This window comes from Morus notabilis, unplaced genomic scaffold (genome assembly GCF_000414095.1).
Source record: "Morus notabilis unplaced genomic scaffold, ASM41409v2 Scaffold720, whole genome shotgun sequence".
NCBI lineage: Eukaryota > Viridiplantae > Streptophyta > Magnoliopsida > Rosales > Moraceae > Morus > Morus notabilis.
Genome location: NW_010367011.1, coordinates 73,962 through 94,307, shown reverse-complemented (window position 1 = coordinate 94,307; position 20,346 = coordinate 73,962). Strand labels below are relative to the sequence as shown.

The 20,346-nt window shown below is 35.3% G+C and overlaps 2 protein-coding genes across 2 annotated transcripts; both read right to left on the bottom strand.

Moving 5' to 3' along the window:
• Window positions 1-1,010: 1,010 nt before the first annotated feature.
• Window positions 1,011-6,969, bottom strand: LOC21396413 (protein misato homolog 1). The gene is made up of 10 exons (XM_024174426.1): window positions 6,823-6,969; window positions 4,993-5,084; window positions 4,298-4,399; window positions 4,058-4,103; window positions 3,559-3,634; window positions 2,993-3,353; window positions 2,510-2,759; window positions 2,176-2,418; window positions 1,972-2,091; window positions 1,011-1,693 (listed from the first exon to the last, which is right to left on the bottom strand). Exons 2-10 carry the CDS (start codon window positions 5,062-5,064, stop codon window positions 1,245-1,247), a joined length of 1,719 nt encoding a protein of 572 aa, XP_024030194.1. The 5' UTR covers window positions 5,065-5,084; window positions 6,823-6,969; the 3' UTR covers window positions 1,011-1,244.
• A 10,909-nt stretch (window positions 6,970-17,878) lies between these two features.
• Window positions 17,879-20,059, bottom strand: LOC21396412 (transcription factor HHO5). Its single transcript, XM_010111592.2, has 5 exons — window positions 19,742-20,059; window positions 19,436-19,659; window positions 18,848-19,304; window positions 18,554-18,630; window positions 17,879-18,465 (listed from the first exon to the last, which is right to left on the bottom strand). Exons 1-5 carry the CDS (start codon window positions 19,926-19,928, stop codon window positions 18,175-18,177), a joined length of 1,236 nt encoding a protein of 411 aa, XP_010109894.1. The 5' UTR covers window positions 19,929-20,059; the 3' UTR covers window positions 17,879-18,174.
• Between the last annotated feature and the right edge of the window lie 287 nt (window positions 20,060-20,346).

Sequence of the window (20,346 nt, the reverse complement as noted above, 5' to 3'; positions counted from 1 at the left end):
AACTTATAAATTTATTACAATATATCCCATTTACCTAAATTTGTTTAAATTTTTTTATTAGATTTAAGGGATTAAAAATTGAGATATTAAAAATTTGTGTTACATTTAAATTGAAAAGTTAAAATTTTTTACTGAACATGTTTTTTTAACAATAATTTAACACAATCGTCGTCAAAATGAGTCATATTATAACAACTTTATAAGTTAAAAAAGTAACTTGTCAAAATTAAAAGTTTAGAGGATAATTTGTTAAATTACAATAAGTTTAGGGAGCAGCAAATGTGCTAAAAACCCTTGGAAAAAATATAGAGTTTCAAATGCTTAGCATCAGTGCGGACTTACATAGGACCGACGAGGTACATTCTAAAAACCTATGATTTTACTACTAAGCCCCCATTCAAAATTCTATCTCCATATACGCCCTTATGGCTTCACTTTACTCTCCAGTTTTTTCATCTATACCTAAAACCATTATGAAGCTATTATAGAAAGCTTTCATAGCATGAAAACTCGTCGTTGTAATATGTTTTTTTACTATTTTGATATGTGTGTATTTGATAGCTCTTGAAAAAATACGGTGATACAATTGTTTTTTTTTTTTTTTTCACATTTTCCATATTATTTATATCACAAAAAGAAATTTGGTGTACGCGTGAAGTAAAAGAAACTTGGCTAGCTCTCAATCCCCTAATGGAACGTGCAGCTCTACAGATTTGACATTCTCCAATCACCACAGACTAAGCTCAACACACAGAGCAAGTCGTGATCTCGCTGTGGGGACCATTCTCCATGATATCGGGAGAACGTAGATCTCATCGACTAAGAGTCCGACACTGCACAATTGCACAGTGGAGCGATCTCCTGATATGAGATCTTCCATATCTTCCTCATGCAGATGTTTGGGGGGAAGATCTGATCTTCCTCCTGCGCCGAAGGTCACGGGGGATCTGACAGCGAGGATGGCATTAGTGTCCGCGATAACAATAGTGTCTACAATGGAAGCGGCAGCGGCAGGAACAGATAGAAAACCAAGGTGCATTTCAAATTTGGAGATACATCAAAGGATAGATTTGACAAGAACTTATCGGATGGTAAAAGTCGATCCCCTCCCATTTTAGGTGGAAAACATCAGAATTTACCCAATCTAACCTTTGTCCTATGTTATAGCTAGCTTGTCATCTTCTATAAATGCAGATATAAAGCATAGACGGAAAGTGACAAAAGAGGGAGACTGGATTTATAACTCAGTCAGAATCTGAGGACATTCCAGAGTCGGGCTTCAATTGCACCACCATTTTTGACATCATCTCACCCATGTCTTCCAACTCGTCCTGCCCAAAGCCCCAACTTCTAAGCAACTGAGCACCAGGTGCTCCTCTCTCAATCCCATACCTATGTAGTTTCCCCAACCTATTCTCCAAAAATGGCAAGACAGCGCTGCTTGAACGCAGTCTAGCCGCCAACGGGATGGAGTGAACATCAAGAGAACCCCTTGATGAGGAGCCAGTGATCGGGCTACCTAGCAGCTCACCCTGCTGGCCAACGCTGGCGCCGAAGATCGAAGGAAATGGCAAGGGTATTGGAAGGGGGCATTGAGCCACCGAAAGGTGGCAGAACATTGGCCTTGATGTTGCCCGTTTATAAGCAGCCTCAACTCTGGCATTCACTTCGGGAACTGAAGCCCGACTAACTCCTGCAGAAGACAGATATAAGATGAATTATAAACCCATTCACGGCTTTTGAAAGAACTGTTTTAACAGGGGTTACTGCCAGAATCTTTGAGCTTGTACCCCAAATAAATATTCTCCTAAGTTTTATGTGCATTGCTCACCCAAATAAAGCCAACTGGAACAAGAAAAATGAAGGGCCAAAGGGAAGCCTATATTTACCTAGCATGGAAACATTATGCCAAGGGAGAAACAAAGGAAAAAAAATCGAATTTAACTTAACAGGTAGAAGCATACGCGTTACCTGCACTAAAGGTTCCGAGGGCAGTAATGGATTCCACTGCGTGAAAGTCTGCTACATCCTCACTTATCTCCGGAGTCAATGGATGCAAATTACCCAACAAAGTTTGGTTGCCTTGTGCCCCTAGATTCCAAGATTGTGAATAATTAGCCAAACTTGCAACTTAGAACGAGAAGCTGAAGGTGAAAAAGCACACAAAAAAAATACCAGTCAAAGGAGGAGCTGGCATTGCAACATCCATAATGGCCACCATATTCTCCCTAGATTGCCCTGCTAGCATCTGTACAAGCCCGTTAACATCCATGGAACCAGAAATATCACGAGAATCTGCGGCCGGCCCAAGTTGTTCCATCCGGAAAGGAAGGCTAACACTGTGTAGTGTGGCTGCATAAACTGCGCTGCAGTGATGAGGCTTTTCATCTTTGACGCTGAGGAACGTTGCAGCCTTACCTTCAATATATATGACAAGATACACTTCACATTTAGCTCAGAACGCAACAGAATCAAGTGAGGTAAAACATTTGAAATGGTACTTGCTTACTTGTGCTCAGAGAAGGTAAGCCAATAGGAACAATTAGTTTACAAAAGGATGATAACTTTGAAAATGAAACTGCGTCATGAAGATCCCTAGAGACTGTCTGCTTCTGGCTTATGGGGTTCATGAAGGAAACAGGACTGCGGACAGAATATAGCAAAACTGGAGTGTTCCCATATTCATCCGCAATAGTCTCTAGAAGATCTGCAGCTACAGCGGAGAAACCTCCCGAGTCATCCACAATAAACTGAAAACCCTGTTAAAATCACCACAATGAGCAACAAAGAGATAATCAAGAACTGAGACTACTATACAGAAGGATATTGGCCATATATGGTAGTTTTGATCTTAAAAAAATCTTGACACACATATAACCATATAATTTCTACGTTGAGAAAATGCATCTTTCTGCACTACAAATCCAGATAAAGATCTTTTTAGTACCATGACAGAACTACATATAAGGCAAGAAACACTGAATAAATATACCTGAATATGGTCACACTCTTCCACAAAAAAACGAATTCTCTCATTAATTTCTTCTCCTCCAGAAAAGACATCCCTCCCAATCCCATAATTATCAAACTCTTGAGAATCCATCCACAATCCACTAAATTCATATAAACTCCGGGGATGATAGTGAACTTTTGAGAAGTCTGTCCAGTATTTGACAACATTTTCTAAATTTTCAACAACATCCCTATCATGAATCTCTCTCTGAGAAGAACTCTTCCCACCACCATTTACACCATTCATCAGAGTTGAACTCTCTTCCTCTTCCTCGTACAGACGTTGCAAGAACAAATTCTTCTTGCGAGGTTCAGATGCGTGGGTAGAAACATTACCAGTCCTGCACATTAGTTCACGGACATTAAATCATTTGAACACCATGCCAGATGAGAAACAATACATTTTAGAGACAAAAAAGGTAGCTTATTTTCCCTCGGCTTGGCAATGAAAACAAAATTGGATAGGATGCTGATTATACCAATTCTTTCCTAGCTATTGACAAATGAAGCTACTAACATGAAATATTGCAGCATCTAAAGTCTCACCAGGTGATGACATCTGAATCTGCAGGTGAGCTTTCATTGTACAACGTCCCACATGTACTCATAGATCCAAGAGATCCTGCGATTACCAAGCACCATAAGTCACATAGTTCTCAAAAAGAAGTTAAAAAAGTGGAACAAGATACAAGTTCAAGCTAATCTTTCCATGATAAAAAGCTATTACCCATTGCTCTATTCTGCATATAAAATTTTCTTAAAGGCTGCTGTAAATATACTTCTAAAACAATTCATGTGTGTCTTCTAAAAAGAAAAAATGTAACTGATCCAGTTCATGCCCCAGGACCTGAGGATCATATGATGGAAATAAACTCTTAGACTAGCAATCCACCTGGCTTGCACAAAATAATCACAAGGAAAAAAAATTGATAGGCGATCGATATCAACTAAACGATCATATCAAAATCGGAGAAACTGCCATCAATTAAGCCATAAAAAGAAAATACATCAAGAATTTCTCAACTACTGCTTACAAATCAAGTACCTTGAAAATCAAGAGAAACCATGCGAGGAGTATAAGAAACATCGCCCTGCACATTAAGCAATAAAGTAAAGAAAGAAATGTAATTTGCTGTCAAATAAAGCATGATCTCAGCAATAACACATTTTGTCACTAATAAAATATAGCGCTAGGCATTCACATATATAAGGAAACCAAAATGTAGCCATTCTCACCCCCCATTCCATTAAAAAAAAATGATAGAAAGAAAGAAAAACTCTTTACCCTTGGGGTTTCACCAGTACGGTAGAGGACATCCATGTTTGTATGCTGATTCCTGAAAACTGGCTCAGCATGAGGGTCCGACGCCAATCCAAGCAACTCATCCTTAAGCATTGAGCACACAAAATCAACACAAAAATAAATTCAAATAAAAGAAAAGGTCACTTGTGATTCTTTAGAACAAGAAAATGTTAGACATGTTTACAAATATAAATACAAAGACCGTGTTTGGAATTGATCCCGTTTTTGTTTTTCACATTTTTTGAGAAAGAAAAAATAAAAACGTTTCTAAAACGGCGTTTGGCACAATAAAGACACAAAAGCGAAATAAAAACGATTTTTTAGTTTAGTGTAAAATGAGAGAGAAATGAAAAACGACTTTTAGTCGTTTTTCATTTTTTGTTTTCGTTTTCTCCTCTCTCGAGCAGAGAGAGAGAGAAACAAAGACATTAATGGGTTTTTTTACACTGAAAACAATCTCTTGATAAAACTACCAAACGCATTTTCAAAAACGATTTCTATCTGAAATTGAAAACGTTTTCATTTTCATTTTCATATAAAAAACAAAATCATTTTGGAACGAGTTCCAAACGCGCCCAAAATGGTACTTGCAATATAGGAAGTAAGCAGTAAGCATATATGCACTGGTGAGAATGTACTCTTGAATACCTAAAAATATAATAACTACTATACTTTACCTGGAAGTTCCAGAAATGAGAGCCCACAAAGTTTGCAAAACCTCCAACTTGAACAGAGACGATTTCCCTCATAGTTGTTTCGTGGAGACCAACTGGGTCATTTTGAGAGCAAAATTAGTATCCAAAATAGAGCTCAAGAGTAGGGTTTAAGGTTAACTATGACATCCAAACACAGCCTACGATGCTCTTTGTTTGTTTGTTTCCTTTTTTTTTTTTTTTTTTTTTGTCTGTTGGAACTTGGGAATTGAGAGTGGAGCTAGCAATTCATGTCATGCTCAGGCCAACATATTTATGACACAACTCGATAGGCCTAGACTCGAATACGATACAGTTAATAAACGTGCGGGAACTCAAACACACACGAAATGCTTATTACATGTGTAACACAACACGACATATTTAATAAACGAGCCATAGCGGGTTGGGGGGAAAAAAAGAACAAAGAAAAAAGAAAACAGGAAAAGAGTTATGACCCAATTAACAGGAGTGTTGGAAAATTTAAAGAATTGACTACTACTTACAACTAGATAAAGTACAAATGATTTATGTACCAAAAACAAGCGTAAATTTTTCACATCTCCAAAAAAACACAAAAAAAAAAAAAAAAAGAATCTGAACACCAAACATTTATATGATACTATTACTACTGGGTATATAAAAGCGTCCAAGCATCTCATACCCAGGTTTCAAAACACAACCAAACATCCAAATATCCACAGCCAAACGTTTTAAGTACATAAAACATCAAAAGCACATAACACAAATATAGCAATTGGTATCAAAATATCCAAAGAAAAGTAAAATTTCTTCTTGAGTTTGAATTTCCAATCGCATCACAAGTTCCAAGTACTCTCCAAAACTTTCCAATTATTTCAGCCTATTCAAGATTTAAAAGAATGACAAAGTTAAAACAATTCAAAAACATAAAAAACCAGACTATTCTTAACATTAAAGAATATAAATATAATTGTAATCATCAAATTCAAACTAAAAGTAGATCCAGAATTTAGCAAGGAAAAGGAACACCTCTGCAATATGAGTTTTGATCATCTAAAATACATGATAAAAATTGTCTTATTTCCTTCAAAAACATAAATATGGAATTGAATTTACACAACTTATGTATAGATCGACATTCGTTATCTCTCTTCCCATCATTTTCGGTTCTGTAAATCCGACAACTTCATCAACTAGATTAGAGTTAATATCTGCCTCAACCATAAATTCCTAGAACGGAATTACAGAACTTTCAAATTCCTAAATGCTAACCTAACAATGGTGAAAAGATATATCATAAATACTTCAATAACAAAAATAAAAAATAAAAACGAAAGATAAATATATATAAATATATAATATAATATTATGCACGAATACAGAACAAAATCCGAAAAACAAAAACGAAACAAAAAATGTGAATTCACTAACCGAGAAAACTTCAAAGTAGTATTGATAACTGAACTCTCACAACGATTACATAAAACGAGAGTAAAAGATAGAAACAATCGGATTGAACTTGGGCAAAAGGTAGAAAATAAAATTTCGTAATTTTGTTTGTTTCAATGCAGTTGCTGAATCGAAATTCATGCATTACTTGGCCCCAAAAAAAAAACAAAACTGCACTTTTAACTAACAGAAGAGACCAAACTTACAGTAGTATGAATAAATTAAAAACTGATTATCTCATAATGAGTGCTGATCAGAGAAATAGAAAAAAGAAAAATAATTCCAATACTATTTTAACAAAAGAATCGAATTGAACTTAAAGGAGAGAAAAAAAAAATCTGATCTTTAGGAATTTCAGCAGGCAAAAGGAAAGAATTTACTGACTTGAAGATAACCGGAGACAGAACCGGAGAGAAGTTACCGGAGAAATAGAGATGAGTGTGGGAAAGCAGAGGAGACGCGAAAGAAGGGCGGAAGAGAGTGTGGGAGCGGCAGAGAAGGTACTAGAAATGGTTTAGGAAGGGAAATGGAGAGCATGTTTGGTACGTTGTAGAACCGGGAACCATAATTCTGATTTAAATCGGTGTTTATTTATTAAAAGTAAATAGTGATTTTAATTTGAGTCACTTTTATAATTAGTGTTTAATTTAAATAGTTCTGATTTAAGGTTTGAACACTGATGTGATATTTTAAACTAAAATCATTCTTGATTCTAAAATCACCCCTTAGTTTTGAGTGGTTCAAACCTCTGACTCTGGTTCTAGTTTCAGAACTATAATTTGGACTCAAAATCATGAATTATGGTTCTAATTCTAAAATCAAAACTAGAATCACTATAATTTAAACTCTCATACCAAACGAAGCCGGAGTTTTTATTTTTGGAGCCAACGAACTGTTTAGAATTAGGAGTTTTCCTTTACACACGACAACCAAAAACTAGGAGCTTTTTTTTATGACTGAACCGAAACGCACTAAAGTCACTACTATTTAGGCTCGGTTTGGTAAATAAGTTTAAATCGCATGGGTGCGTTTGAAATTGATTTTTGTTTGTTTTTAAAAACGTTTTTACATGTCTTTTGAGACACGAAAATAAAAATGGTTTGTAAACCGTGATTCTTTATTAAGTGGATGTTTGGTTCATGAATTTAGAACCATTCTCATTTTACGTGTATTTCTTGTGAAAGAAAAACACTGCAGAGAACTATGAATATGATTCAGAATCAGGGACGAATACAGGAAAAAAACGTCAGGTAAATGTTTTGATAAAGAAAATGAAAATAAAAAACAGTGATAATGGTTTTAGTGAAAAAAATTAGAAAATGGTTGAAAGTTGATTTTCCCTTTCTGTTTTCATTTTCTAGTACTCATTCATAATATTATAATATATTAATTAATAATTATAACCACATACGATTCTTACACAATTCTACTTTTTTATTATACTCAACACAACCTCTTAAAAAACAAACCAAACGTAATTTCATAATCAGTTCTAGAATGACTATCAAAACAATCTCATTTTTACTTTTATATTGAAAATAAACTCATTTTAAAAACGTTACCAATCGAACCCGATATTTTTAAAAAGTTTGAAGAGTATGGTTTGAACTTTAATTAGTTGTGTTGTGGTTTGAATAGGAAATAAGAAATCTAAGGGTCTGTTTGGTTCATAGATTCAGAATCATGATTCATGATTTTGATTTTTGAAATTCAAATTTTTTATGAGAAAAAAACACTATAGAGAACCATAAATCATGATTCAGAATCAGGAACAGTACATGAAACAAACATCCCCTAAAATATGAAATTGTGTTGTGATTACAAGTTTATTTATTTATTCTTTTGAGAGAGAGAGAGAGAAGAGGCGTGTGAGTTTGAGTTAAAACACTGTACAATTTTCTTCAAATTCTTGAAAATATGGCGAGTTGATTTCAGAATTAGGTTGTTTTTTTGTTTAACTTATTACATCAGTGGTTTCAAAATAAGTTTTTTTCCCTCCTCAAAGCATGTGAATTTACACAATTCTACTTTTTTATTATACTCAACACAACCTCTTAAAAAACAAACCAAACGTAATTTCATAATCAGTTCTAGAATGACTATCAAAACAATCTCATTTTTACTTTTATATTGAAAATAAAATCATTTTAAAAACGTTACCAATCGAACCCGATATTTTTAAAAAGTTTGAAGAGTATGGTTTCAACTTTAATTAGTTGTGTTGTGGTTTGAATAGGAAATAAGAAATCTAAGGGTTTGTTTGGTTCATGGATTCAGAATCATGATTCATGATTTTGATTTTTGAAATTCAAATTTTTTATGAGAAAAAAACACTATAGAGAACCATAAACCATGATTCAATAATAATTGAATCACAAATAAAAACACTAATAATTAATAAAATATGGAAATTACAATATTAGCTTAAATTATTGTCGCATATACGAATCTCACATTTGATTAGCTAGATGATCCCTAAAATTAACCATGTAATTACGTTGTTGCCGACCACTCATTTCAGATGTTTCTGCTTCTTGTGCATCCATACCATGTTGTTGTTCATGTTGCCCTTCTTGTTCTCCCTCAATATCTTCTACGGGCAAATCAACCTCGTATTGTCTAAATAGAGGATCATCTCACGCGTGCATCTTAATTAAATTGTGGATCACACAACAAGCTATTGGTATATATTTATTCTTTTGAGAGAGAGAGAGAAGAGGCGTGTGAGTTTGAGTTAAAACACTGTACAATTTTCTTCAAATTCTTGAAAATATGGCGAGTTGATTTCAGAATTAGGTTGGTTTTTTGTTTAACTTATTACATCAGTGGTTTCAAAATAAGTTTTTTTCCCTCCTCAAAGCGTGTGAATTTGAGTCAAAAATATTGTACAATTTTATTCAAATTCTTGAGAATATGGTGTGTTAATTTTAAAAATTAAGTTGCTTCCTCGTCGTTGCGGACATCCCCAAAGAGCGGGAGATTGCGTCATCTGGATCTATCATAGTCTCAGTTAACACTCTGGAATCAGCAGTTGATCCTTCCCATCTGGTATTGACATAAGTGAATAGCATATCAAAACTACACGCCGCCATTACATTTTGAGTGCACGAATGTCTTCTTCCTCTATAGACTGCCTGTTGATGTGCAGGTGGGACAACCATCATGTGTGTACCGTCTATTGCACCAATACAATCCTATTAAAATACATAAGGCGTGAGTTACGATTAATTTAAAATTATTTGTCATAGTAGTAGTATATGAGCAGAGTCAGATTGTACCTTAAACCATTGTCAGTACTTAGGGTTGTGTTGAATCTCTGGGGGGACAATGTTCATATTTGGTAGTTTTATAACTTGAGGTGCTAACGCAGACAATGCGGTAAGCATATTATCAAAATGCCGGTGTACTGTCTCTTCAGAATGACACTTGTATCTCTCTATTGCGATCTGAGTGAGCAACCGTTCTTAAGAACATCATTAGAGATTCTTCTGCTGAAATACTTGAAGAAGGCAGTAGATTGTGGCCTCGAATTAACTGAACAATTGCTTCGAACGTGTCTCGATGCATACGACACATTTCAAACAAATTTTTGGGATGTCCATGTAATTGTTCTAAAACATATTCTCGTCCTGTTAACGCAGAATTACGACGAGGTTGCCTAGTTCGTCTGTTTCCAATCGACATCAATAATTGGATATAATGTTGTGGTTGTTCATTATCATCTGATGACTGGAGAAAGTCAACAGCTCTGGCATCATTCTCACTATCTGAATCCATATTAACCTAAAAAATGAACCGAGACTGGAACTAATCAAACATCCATATAACATTAAGTAATCAAACGAAGAACTCCAATGTAATTCAATCCAACTAAAAACAAATAACAAAGTCTAACAAACACAAGTCCAAGAGAAAAATCTGTTGTACATGCTCAACAATACTTAAAAAAAAACATACGTCCGAGAGGAAACAAATAAAGAAAACAACACAATAATCATTTAAACTACAGGCTTTGAATCCATGAAAGATGACGACAAGCGAGCATTTTCACACATCCTCCTAAGGGAAATGTCAACCGCCAACTGGTGCGCTGCCTTAGTATACGCATTATCGTCTAAATACTCCCCATACTCATTCAACAAATCCATACAGGTTTCAATACTTGTAGTTGGATCCTCTTTCTGAGCCTCGGCTAATGTCATAGTACGGGCTTGCCTATCAACTAAATATTGCTAAAACAAATCAACATTTTGAACAGATGTCTCACTACGTAGGGTAGCACTCTTTGCCAAAGCCTCTATAGCCGCGTCAACTGCACTGTTGTTCTTGCCCTTCTTCTTAGATCGAGTAGTAGGACCCTGAGACCGTATGTTTCTATTGTCTTCTGCACCCCGGACTTCATCCGAGTCCCCTGTACCCTCCTCTACCTCTTCCAATTGTGTGACAGCCCTTTTCGCCGCATTCAAAACATTAACGGCAGTATGTGCATTCATTGACCCCTGTCTAGTAGCAATAGTCCCAAAAAAAATCTGTGAAAGTTGGGCAAAGTTCTGCAAACTCCCTTTCTTGAATTTCTTAGCCTCAGGATGTTTCTGACATTATAAAGAAAACAAGAGTAAATACTCAGGTGCAATCCAAACACCAATTCAACTCTTTCATATAACATAAGATGTTAATGCTCAAACCTTACCGCCACATATGAATCTCATACTTCTTTTTCAGCTGTGACAGTGTTAGCCTCAGAATCCCAACCAAACCCTGTTGTTTCAATTAATGCCTTAAACTCTCTCGTGCTACGTCTAAGCCTATTCCACTTTGCTTTAAGCTGGTCTGATGTGAAATGCTTACCAAACCTAAGTGATATTTCATTAGCAATTTTCATCCACGTTTTTTTGTCCAAAGTGGATGTTTGCATCCCAGTCTTTGACTCTTCGTATATCAGTTCCACATAAAAATCCTCAATTGCGGCCGGCCATTTCGTATTATTGTCCTTATCACACATCTAAAATAACACTTTCATCATTAAAATAAATGTCAATTTGTAAAGTATATACACACACATACACAGACACACACACACGCATGGGCTGATACAGTCCCAATGGAGGCCTCCCATTGGGGCTGATTCAGCCCCTGGGAGGCCCCCGTTGGGGCTGATGGGGGCTAATTATCAGCCCCTATTGGGGCTGATTATCAGCCCCCATTGATAAGCCCCCATCAGGGTTGATAATCAGCCCCTATGGGGCTGATGGGGGCTGATAATTAGCTCTCATCAGGGCTGATAATCAGCCCCTATTGGGACTGATGGGGGCTGATTATCAGCCCCCATTGGGGCTGATAGAGGTTGATTTTCAGCCCCCAATAGGGCTGATAATCAGCCCCTATTAAGGCTGATTATCAGCCCCCATTGTGGTTGATGGGGACTGATAATCAGCCCCCATCAGGGCTGATAATCGGGGGCCTCCAGGGAAAAAACAGAAAAAAATGACCAAATCAGATCAAGCATAGCAAAATTAGAAACAAAACAACACCAAATCAAACAGAAAACTAGCAACCGATTTGGTTGAATATAGCAAATTAAACAGCGAGACGAGAACGGGGCGAAAACAAAAAAAAAAAACTAATCAGAAGAAATGCTCAACTAAATGGAACGGAAAACCATCAAACATTTTTGGCAAGGGGCATACCTCGGTGAGAAAACGGCGAGATGGGAATGGGACAGATCGGGCAACGAGAGACCGGAGGAGCTCAGGCGAACGGAGGAGCTCGGGTGAGAAGCAAACGGCGCAAGTCAGGCGAAACGGGTGAGAAGAACGCCAGGGCTCGGCCGGGAAGAAGAGCTCGGCTGAAGAAGGGAAGGGAAGCAGAGCTCAGCTGAAGAAGGGAAGAAAAAATTAGAAGAAGAGAGAACGGGAGGACGGGAAGCTGAAGAAAGAAGGAAAACGAAAATGAAAACCAGAAAATGAAAACGGGTTTTTTTCATTTTCAGAATTCCACAAAACGACAAAAACAGTTTTGTTTTTGTTTTCTAAAATAAACTTCGCCAAACGTGTTTTCTATTACTGTTTTCAATTTTTTGCTTCAAAAAACGTAAAAAATGAAAATGAAAACGATAACAAACAGGTCAGAAAAGTCATAATTTGAATATACCTTCCAACGTGCCCTAAATTTGGTTTGGTACAAATTTTTAAAACCCAGTTATTCCTTCTTACCACTTTTACGTGTAAATTATGTGTCAATTTTTCACAAACATGGATATTTAAACACAAATTCTGTAAAATTGGTGTTTCTTTAACTCACTTCACTTTTGAGCGATTTTAAAGAAGGCGTGAATCAAAAAACAATTGGAAGAAGGTGATATAAGAAGAGAGTCGCAATTAGGAGCAAAGAGAAGCTCGATGCGCAGCGTCTGAAGCAACAATGCAAAGTTAGGAAACATCGATGAACTCTTGCTAATGGCGACATAGAGTGACGATCTAACAAAATTCATAAGGACGACAGGCGGAGCTCGTGGGGTTAGGATGTGATTAGAGGCCAACAACCAAAGAGAAATTGAGTATATTCTTAGCAAAAATAGCATTGTTTGTGCCTTGTAAACTTACTCATAGTAAACTCTTAAATCTCAATTATTTTTTTAGGCCTCAAATCTCAATTGATATGCCCTAAAACCTAAACAACGACCAAGGTCTCAACACGAGTGAGCTCGTAGGATCATAGTTGTAGAGGCTAGATTCTACAATTAAATTTGTTTGAGGGATCAAACGCTCTCGATGTTGATCGTAGTTTGCATTGTTGATTGAGTGCTAGAACAAAAATTTGAAGTGCGAACAAATAAAAAAATACACAAATTTATAGTGGTTCACTTTCAATGTAAATATTACGTCCACTATAAAGTCTCGGAGTTTCACTATATATAATACTTGAAAAATTATAATAAATATTATATTTTTAAAACTACATGAAATAAATAACATACTTATTTTAATTAGTAGTAAATAACATAATATTAAAAAGTTAAAGTTTATTTTTACCATTATATCATTACTTTTAATTAAAAATTCCCACAACTCTTTCCAAAGAAAGAAATTATCTTTCTCTCTCACCTCTCACGCTAGCCTTCTCTCTTTCTCTCTCTTCTCTCTTCATTTTCTCTCCCCTCTCACGATGGCCTTCTCTCTTTCTCTCACCTCTCTTGCTCGCCCCCTACTGTCTCACGATTTCTCCTTCCACTGATGGCGGAGATGAGAAACTTTCAGGCGACGATCTAGGCATTCCACGCGACGAACATATCCTCGATGAGAGATCTTGGTTGTGAGAGATTTCGGTGGCCGGTGTTCTACACGTTGACGGAGAGAGAGAGCAAGGGAGGAGAGAGCGAACGAGGGAAGAGAGAGAGAGAGACAGAAGAGAGAACGTGACATAGAGAAGAGAGAAAGATTTTCAATTTTGGGTATTTTTTAGATATTTTTAGTAATGATCTGTATGTTAAAATATATTCATTAATAGTTCTCTGCTTTTTACTAAACATTTTTTAAATATATGCTATTAATTTTATTTGTCTCTCCCAAATCTGTTATTTCCTTCATTGTCCTTAATACTTTCAAAAGTACAATTATAATGAAAATTGAGAATGAGAAAGCGGAGGGATTTAGAGAGAGAATCTAGAAAAAGGAGTGAATGTGCTGAATATGGTATTTGGGATATACAATTCGTGGTAAACATCTATGGAATGATAGTTTTCCTTTCTGTCTTCAATTGACTTTCCTTTTTCCTTATTTCCTTATTTAATTTGCGGTAGCTTCCTCTCAAAATTGAACTGATTCTTGCCTTTAATTTCAGATTTGGCTTATTTGAATTTTGTGGTCTCCAAAGAATCCTCTTCGACCAACTAATTCCTCTAGTTGACATTATTTTCAAGATGATGTCCACGTGAACGGCTATGATCGTGGTGCTGGTGGCGTTTGGAAAATGAGATTGGCAATGAGCACAAGTCTAGGAACCTCTTTTCTTTCTTTTTATTGTTGTTGCTTTTGTGGCCCTTTTTTTCCTTTTGAAAATTCTCGTGCTTTTTTAAGTGTATGAAACGCAATATTTTTCAAAAAACAAAAAACAAAAATAGAAATTACTCAATCTAAATAAGGTAATTTGTCTTTTCATCTCATTTTGTAAAAAAAAAAAAAAAAAATGCATGTGGTTGAAATTGAAACATATTTCTTAAGTTCAAATGATACCTTTATAATTTATAAGATTAGAAGGATAAATTGAGGAAAAAATAAAAATAATAAAATGTATTTATGTTTTTTTTTTTTAATCCCTTTTTTTTTTTCCGCCCTTTTTTTTTTTTTTTTTTTTTTTTTTTTTTAAGGTCGTTATTCAAGTTTACTGTGTTTATATGCTTGTCGATTATGCCAAGTGGTTGTTGTCTTGTACTCCATGTTATCTTTTGGCATTGATGTCGTTTTTAAGAATGTTGTTGTTTTTACATTTGACGTCGTTTCTTTGGATTTCTGTTGCTCTCTGTCGTTTCCCGGTTGCCGCATTTTAAGGTTGTTGTCGTTTTCAGTTGATACGTTGCCGTTTCAATTTTTTTTGGTCGTTTGGACTAGGGAAAAAATATATTCTGTGGTTATTTTTAAACATATGAAAAATTTTACATGAAATATAGCAGAAAATTTAAAATATTTTACAAATAGAAAAATTAACATCATTTAAATAATTATTACATAATTTTATAGTATAAAACGTCAATTGTAATCATTACCATACAAATTTTGTTATTCCTAAATATTTTTTTAAAAATGCTATATTTCAACTCCATTATAATAAATTTTCCATGTAATTGTAACATTTTTTTCCGAAAAAAAAAAAAAACAACCAACAAAGAAAAACAACAAACAACAAAGATTTGCACCGGTGGTGTCCATAATTTCTATGGTAGGAACTGTTCTCTCTCTCTCTTTTACGGGTAGAAATTGATTTTGTAGCCATTGAATTATTTTTTTTAATGGTTTGATTTATGAATGTCCATGTTAAAAATTTGTATCACGTGACATAAAAATATTATTAATCATAGATTTAACCGTTAAAAAATTAATCTAACGGCAGCAGTTAACGCAGTTGTTTCTACCAGTAAGAGAGAGAAAACAAAAAAAAAAGTGCCTACTGTAAATTTTCCTTAAGTATCCACATAACTGCTGGAGACAATTAAATAAGCTTCCTTTTTTTTTTTTTGGGTATTTAACTCAATTTTTTCTTTGTGTAGACAAGTTTTTGAAACTGAAGCAATTATGTTCACAAGGAGACTTAATTGTTTTTAATTATTTGTTTTATTATATTCTCTGATTTGTTTTCTCTTGAAGCCGCATAGAGAAATGTCCCTCTTAACCTTTTAACATGTTTTTCACAATGCTTTGGCTGAAAATTTTAATTAGTACCCTGAAATCAAACCCAAATCTTTGTTTGACTTTGATTGATTTTCGAACCTTTAAAAAACTATGACGCAGGACAAAATTTATTTTATTTATTTAGGAGGGGCATTGAAGAAAGTGGTTTTGTTGAACACATACAATAGGAAAGTTGAAAGAGACCAGAACAAATCGTTGGCATTTCTTTGGCCAACTTATTATTCAGATTATTGTGGAACAAAATTCCATCCTAAGGGGATATGCTCATTAGTTCTTAAATACATTAGGAGAAAAGGAAAGCAAGTGATATTTAAATGTTTGACGTTGAAGATAATTAACTAAAGAATTAGTAGGCAGTTGAGCAACGTTAGAAAGATACCAATGAAATTGCTATCAAATTTTCTTTTTCCAACCAAAATATTCTTAGGGGCTCACCAAATCCTTTCAATGAGATTCATTGCTTTGTCATAATTTGTGGTGAGAGTGACTTTTTTTGTCTTGGATCCAAAATTGTCCTTGCACACAAAAGTCTAGCTGTAAAAGGACTGTTGGTGGCACAAATGGATAATTTAAACTAAAGTGTGAGCCATTTGGTTCATTTTTTTTATTTAATAATAATTTATTAGGTCCAAATCCCATTTTTAGTGAGTTATTCTAATAGTATAAAATGCTATCTCTTGGATTTACTGCACAATTTTAAAAATAAATATAATTAAAAAAAGAGAGTTGAAGTTTTGGATGACTACAAACGTCCCCATTGTTGAGCATGACATGGAGATTTTTCAGAAATAGGATTATATTGTTTTGAGAAAAACCATAAAGTTGCAAGGGAATTACTCAAATATCCAAAAGAATACATTTGATTTCTGAGATAATATTAGAGACTACTATTTTGAGGCCAATGTTGGAGGAGAGTAAATTTGCGCTACTATTTCTGAGACAGACAACAAGGAACTATACAGTAAGCAATAAAATGAACTTGTACATTTTAAGGACCAACTTGGGCAAATTGTATCTTTTTCAAGGATCCTTTAATTAATAGACATTAAGAGACTAATTTTAAAGATTGATTTGAACGAAGATTTAACCTCTGAATGACAAGAAACAATGTTGCTGTCAATTCTGTTTCTTCCCTTTACTTGTGTGGAAAAGACCACATGTGCACTTCTTCCTCGTTCATGAAGCATCCTCACAAAAGGAAATTTCAGAGAATACGAAGATAATATCCAAGTGAAGCCAAAAAGCTTGCAGAGCATGAGAACGATAGAACGTGACAATATTTTAAGAGGTTTTAGGTAACACCAAAATAAGCTTCCTTCATTTTACCGATTTGAGTTTAAAATTTGAGTTTTACTACAATAAAAAATTTTAAAAAACAGTCACATCTAATCTTCTTATTACAATAGAAAATTCTTAAATAAAGTCATATCTCAACTCGAATCAGCGAACTAAACGGGCCCATAAAATTGTACTAATAGGAGACAACTTCAACATCAAATAGAGAATAACAAGTTGCTTAATTTTTCACGACTGCCCTCAAGAGAAGGAAAGAGGTTTTCAAGTGGTAAACAGAAAATTCAATGATGAGAGACTAGGGAATGAGATATGAAATTTATACTAGGAGCAAACATAATATCAAGAGCATAAAATCAAAGTAAAACAGCAAAACAATAAAACAAGAACAGACAAAATTCACAGTGGTTCACACTTAATAAGAGTAGCATGTTCACTTTAAGCAGCTACTTAATAAGAGTAGCGTGTTCACTTTAAGCAGCTGCAAAATTTCGCTATGATAAAAAAGAAGATTACGGGAAAACAAAAAAAAATGGCACAACTCTTAGATTCTCGGTGTTTTTTAATTTTTCCTTTAATCTCTTTCAACCCTAAAATCGACAGCCCTTTAATATCAGTAAAACTAGAGCAAACGAAAATACAAATGTGGAATCCCAAGAATACCCTTTGGCCAACTCTGTATCAAGGCAGTAAGTCTTGAAGAAACCTGAAGATATTAGAGCACAAACCAATATAGAAGAAACTTTATAGTAAGTTTAGCGCTATTAAATTGAACCTCAGAGTAAGGGAAACACTGTTAAGTCACTTCCTACAATCCATAAGCAGCCAATAAAGAACAAAACCTCAGTAAACAAACTTGCAAGTAACAAGGGGAGAAAAATCTCATCGTCACCTCCCTTGTAGTAGTGCCTCAAACCCCTCTCTAGTACTCGTCAAACTTATTAACAATAACACGTCCCTCAAATTCAGATAATAATATGATTTTCCCATGTTCATAGTTATCTGCAAAATTCATGGGGTATATTCAAGAGTATTTTAACTATACATCTTCTTCAACAGCTTTGTGATTGTCACCGCTGCCGCCGCCGCCTCTCCAACTATGGCCGTCAGATTTCTCATCTTCTTCGGCTTCCATACTATCATCTCCAGTGTTTGATAAAGCCTTATTAGACCCACTTGCACCAAGAGGACCCTGTGGAGAACTAGACTGAGACATGTTCGTATTATTTGCCTTTGAGTTGTCTCCACTGTGATCTTGGGCCATCCATAAGCCACTTCCTCCTTGTGCACCGGAGGAATTTGGGAGCTTTCTCACATGAAGTCTGTATTTCTGCACAGATAAGAACACATAATTTAGAAACGAAAGGGAAGATTCCTAAAATAAATTGAGAGGAAAAAAATGCAAATTAAACACTTACTTGTAAATGGCTCTTTACTTCATCATTAGTTAGCCCTTCCACTTGCATAAGCTCTCTTATCTGCTTGGGCGTAGCTGCTGCAAAATAGAGAAGAAAATTCAATCAACAGACTTTTCTTTTTTAGTTCAAAAGTGTTATGGCTTGCGATTGATCATAATAAAAACAACCCTTAAAAAAAATTCCTTCCAATTCATTTTCTACCAAATTCTTCACATACCCTTTTGGGGATTACCCAATTAAACTACAATTCTAGGCTCAAAGACAAAGTAAAAATAAAAATGAAAAAGGACCCACCTTGGGAGCCACCAAGTTGTTGCAAGGCATCAACAAAACGACGATGAAGCTCAGGGGACCAGCACCGCCTTTGCTTCCTAAACGGCTGTTGTTGTTGGTGATGATGATTATTATTCGTTTGTTGTTGTTGTTGTTGTTGGTGATGATGATGATTATTCGTTTGTTGTTGTTGTTGTTGTTGGGTTTGTGATTTGGTGGCCAATTTCACTTGGTCCGTCAGAAAATTTGAACCAGAAACGCCTCTGCAAGTAATACTAGTACTACCATGGCTAGTCTTTGAAGTTGGATTGTTGTCGTTTTTCTTAGAGTCACCAAGCTCAGGCATTGGAGGCATCAGAGAGAGGCTTGGGACTTGTGATTGTGAACTAGCACCCACCTTGAATGGCACAAATGCCCCTCTGCTTCTGTAATTACACACCCCAGTTGAAACTTGGGACCTCTCTTCTTCTTCACTTCTCTAAAAATTTAAAAAAAAAAAAAAAAAAAAAAAGATCATCAATTTCAATTATCCATTTCTGTGAAAACCCAGAAGGAAAAAGAAGAGGAAAAAGAAAAAAAGAAAAGAAAAAGAAAGATTCTTTTGTTTACCGTTTTGAGGTCTGACATAGGGGTAGTTTGCTTGTCAGGGTCAGAATCGACATTTGAGCTCATCCATAGCTGAGCAGAGCTCATCCAGTTCCTCTTGTCGCTGAAATCACTTTCCGATTTTACCCCTCCGATCTCGGAATTCCCCTTCAACGGCATCAACTCCACAATCCCTCGCGTTTCTTCGCTCTTTATCGCCTTCTCTTCTTCTCTCAACCTCCCAATAGCTGCCCCCAAAAAAAAAAAATCAACAACCCATCTTCCAAAAACAAAAAAATAAAATAAAATAAAAAATAAAAGAAAAATCACCATCGTTAACAAGAAGCACAGAAAGAGGAAGCTCGCGCTTAAAAGCGTCGATTTTCGTCCTCTCTTCTTCCAATCTCTTGACGTAATCTTCAAGCTTCGAGAGCTTCTGAGAACAATCTCCGATCGCTGAAACTTCCGAAATTATATCAGAAATGGTCTTCGGAACAAACACCAAGCTCAGTTCCATTTTTTTCTTTTTAATTTTTGTCAAGTTATATATCGGTTTCTAACATTGCCCAGATAAGGAAGAGAAAAGAAACAGCGGTGGTTTTATACATATGAAATGAGGAAAATAGAGAGAGAGAGAGATTCATGAGGAAGGAAGATTCCTTGTTTCGCATTCGTTTCGTCGCGTCTATGGGTCAACTCGGCGACTCGGTCCAATAACCCGCGAGTAAATACAAACCTCCTTTTTTGTGGATGGAAAATGGAATCTTTCGGATTCCCCTACTCGCTCCTCTAACAATGTTAAAGATATTATTAATTTAATTTTCACCGCTGCTTTTTTTTCTTTTTTTTTTTTTTTACTTTTTTTACTTTAAAATATAAAATAATTTTTCATTTTTTTTTTATTTTTTTTTTAATTTTGCTCCTTCAAGAATCAA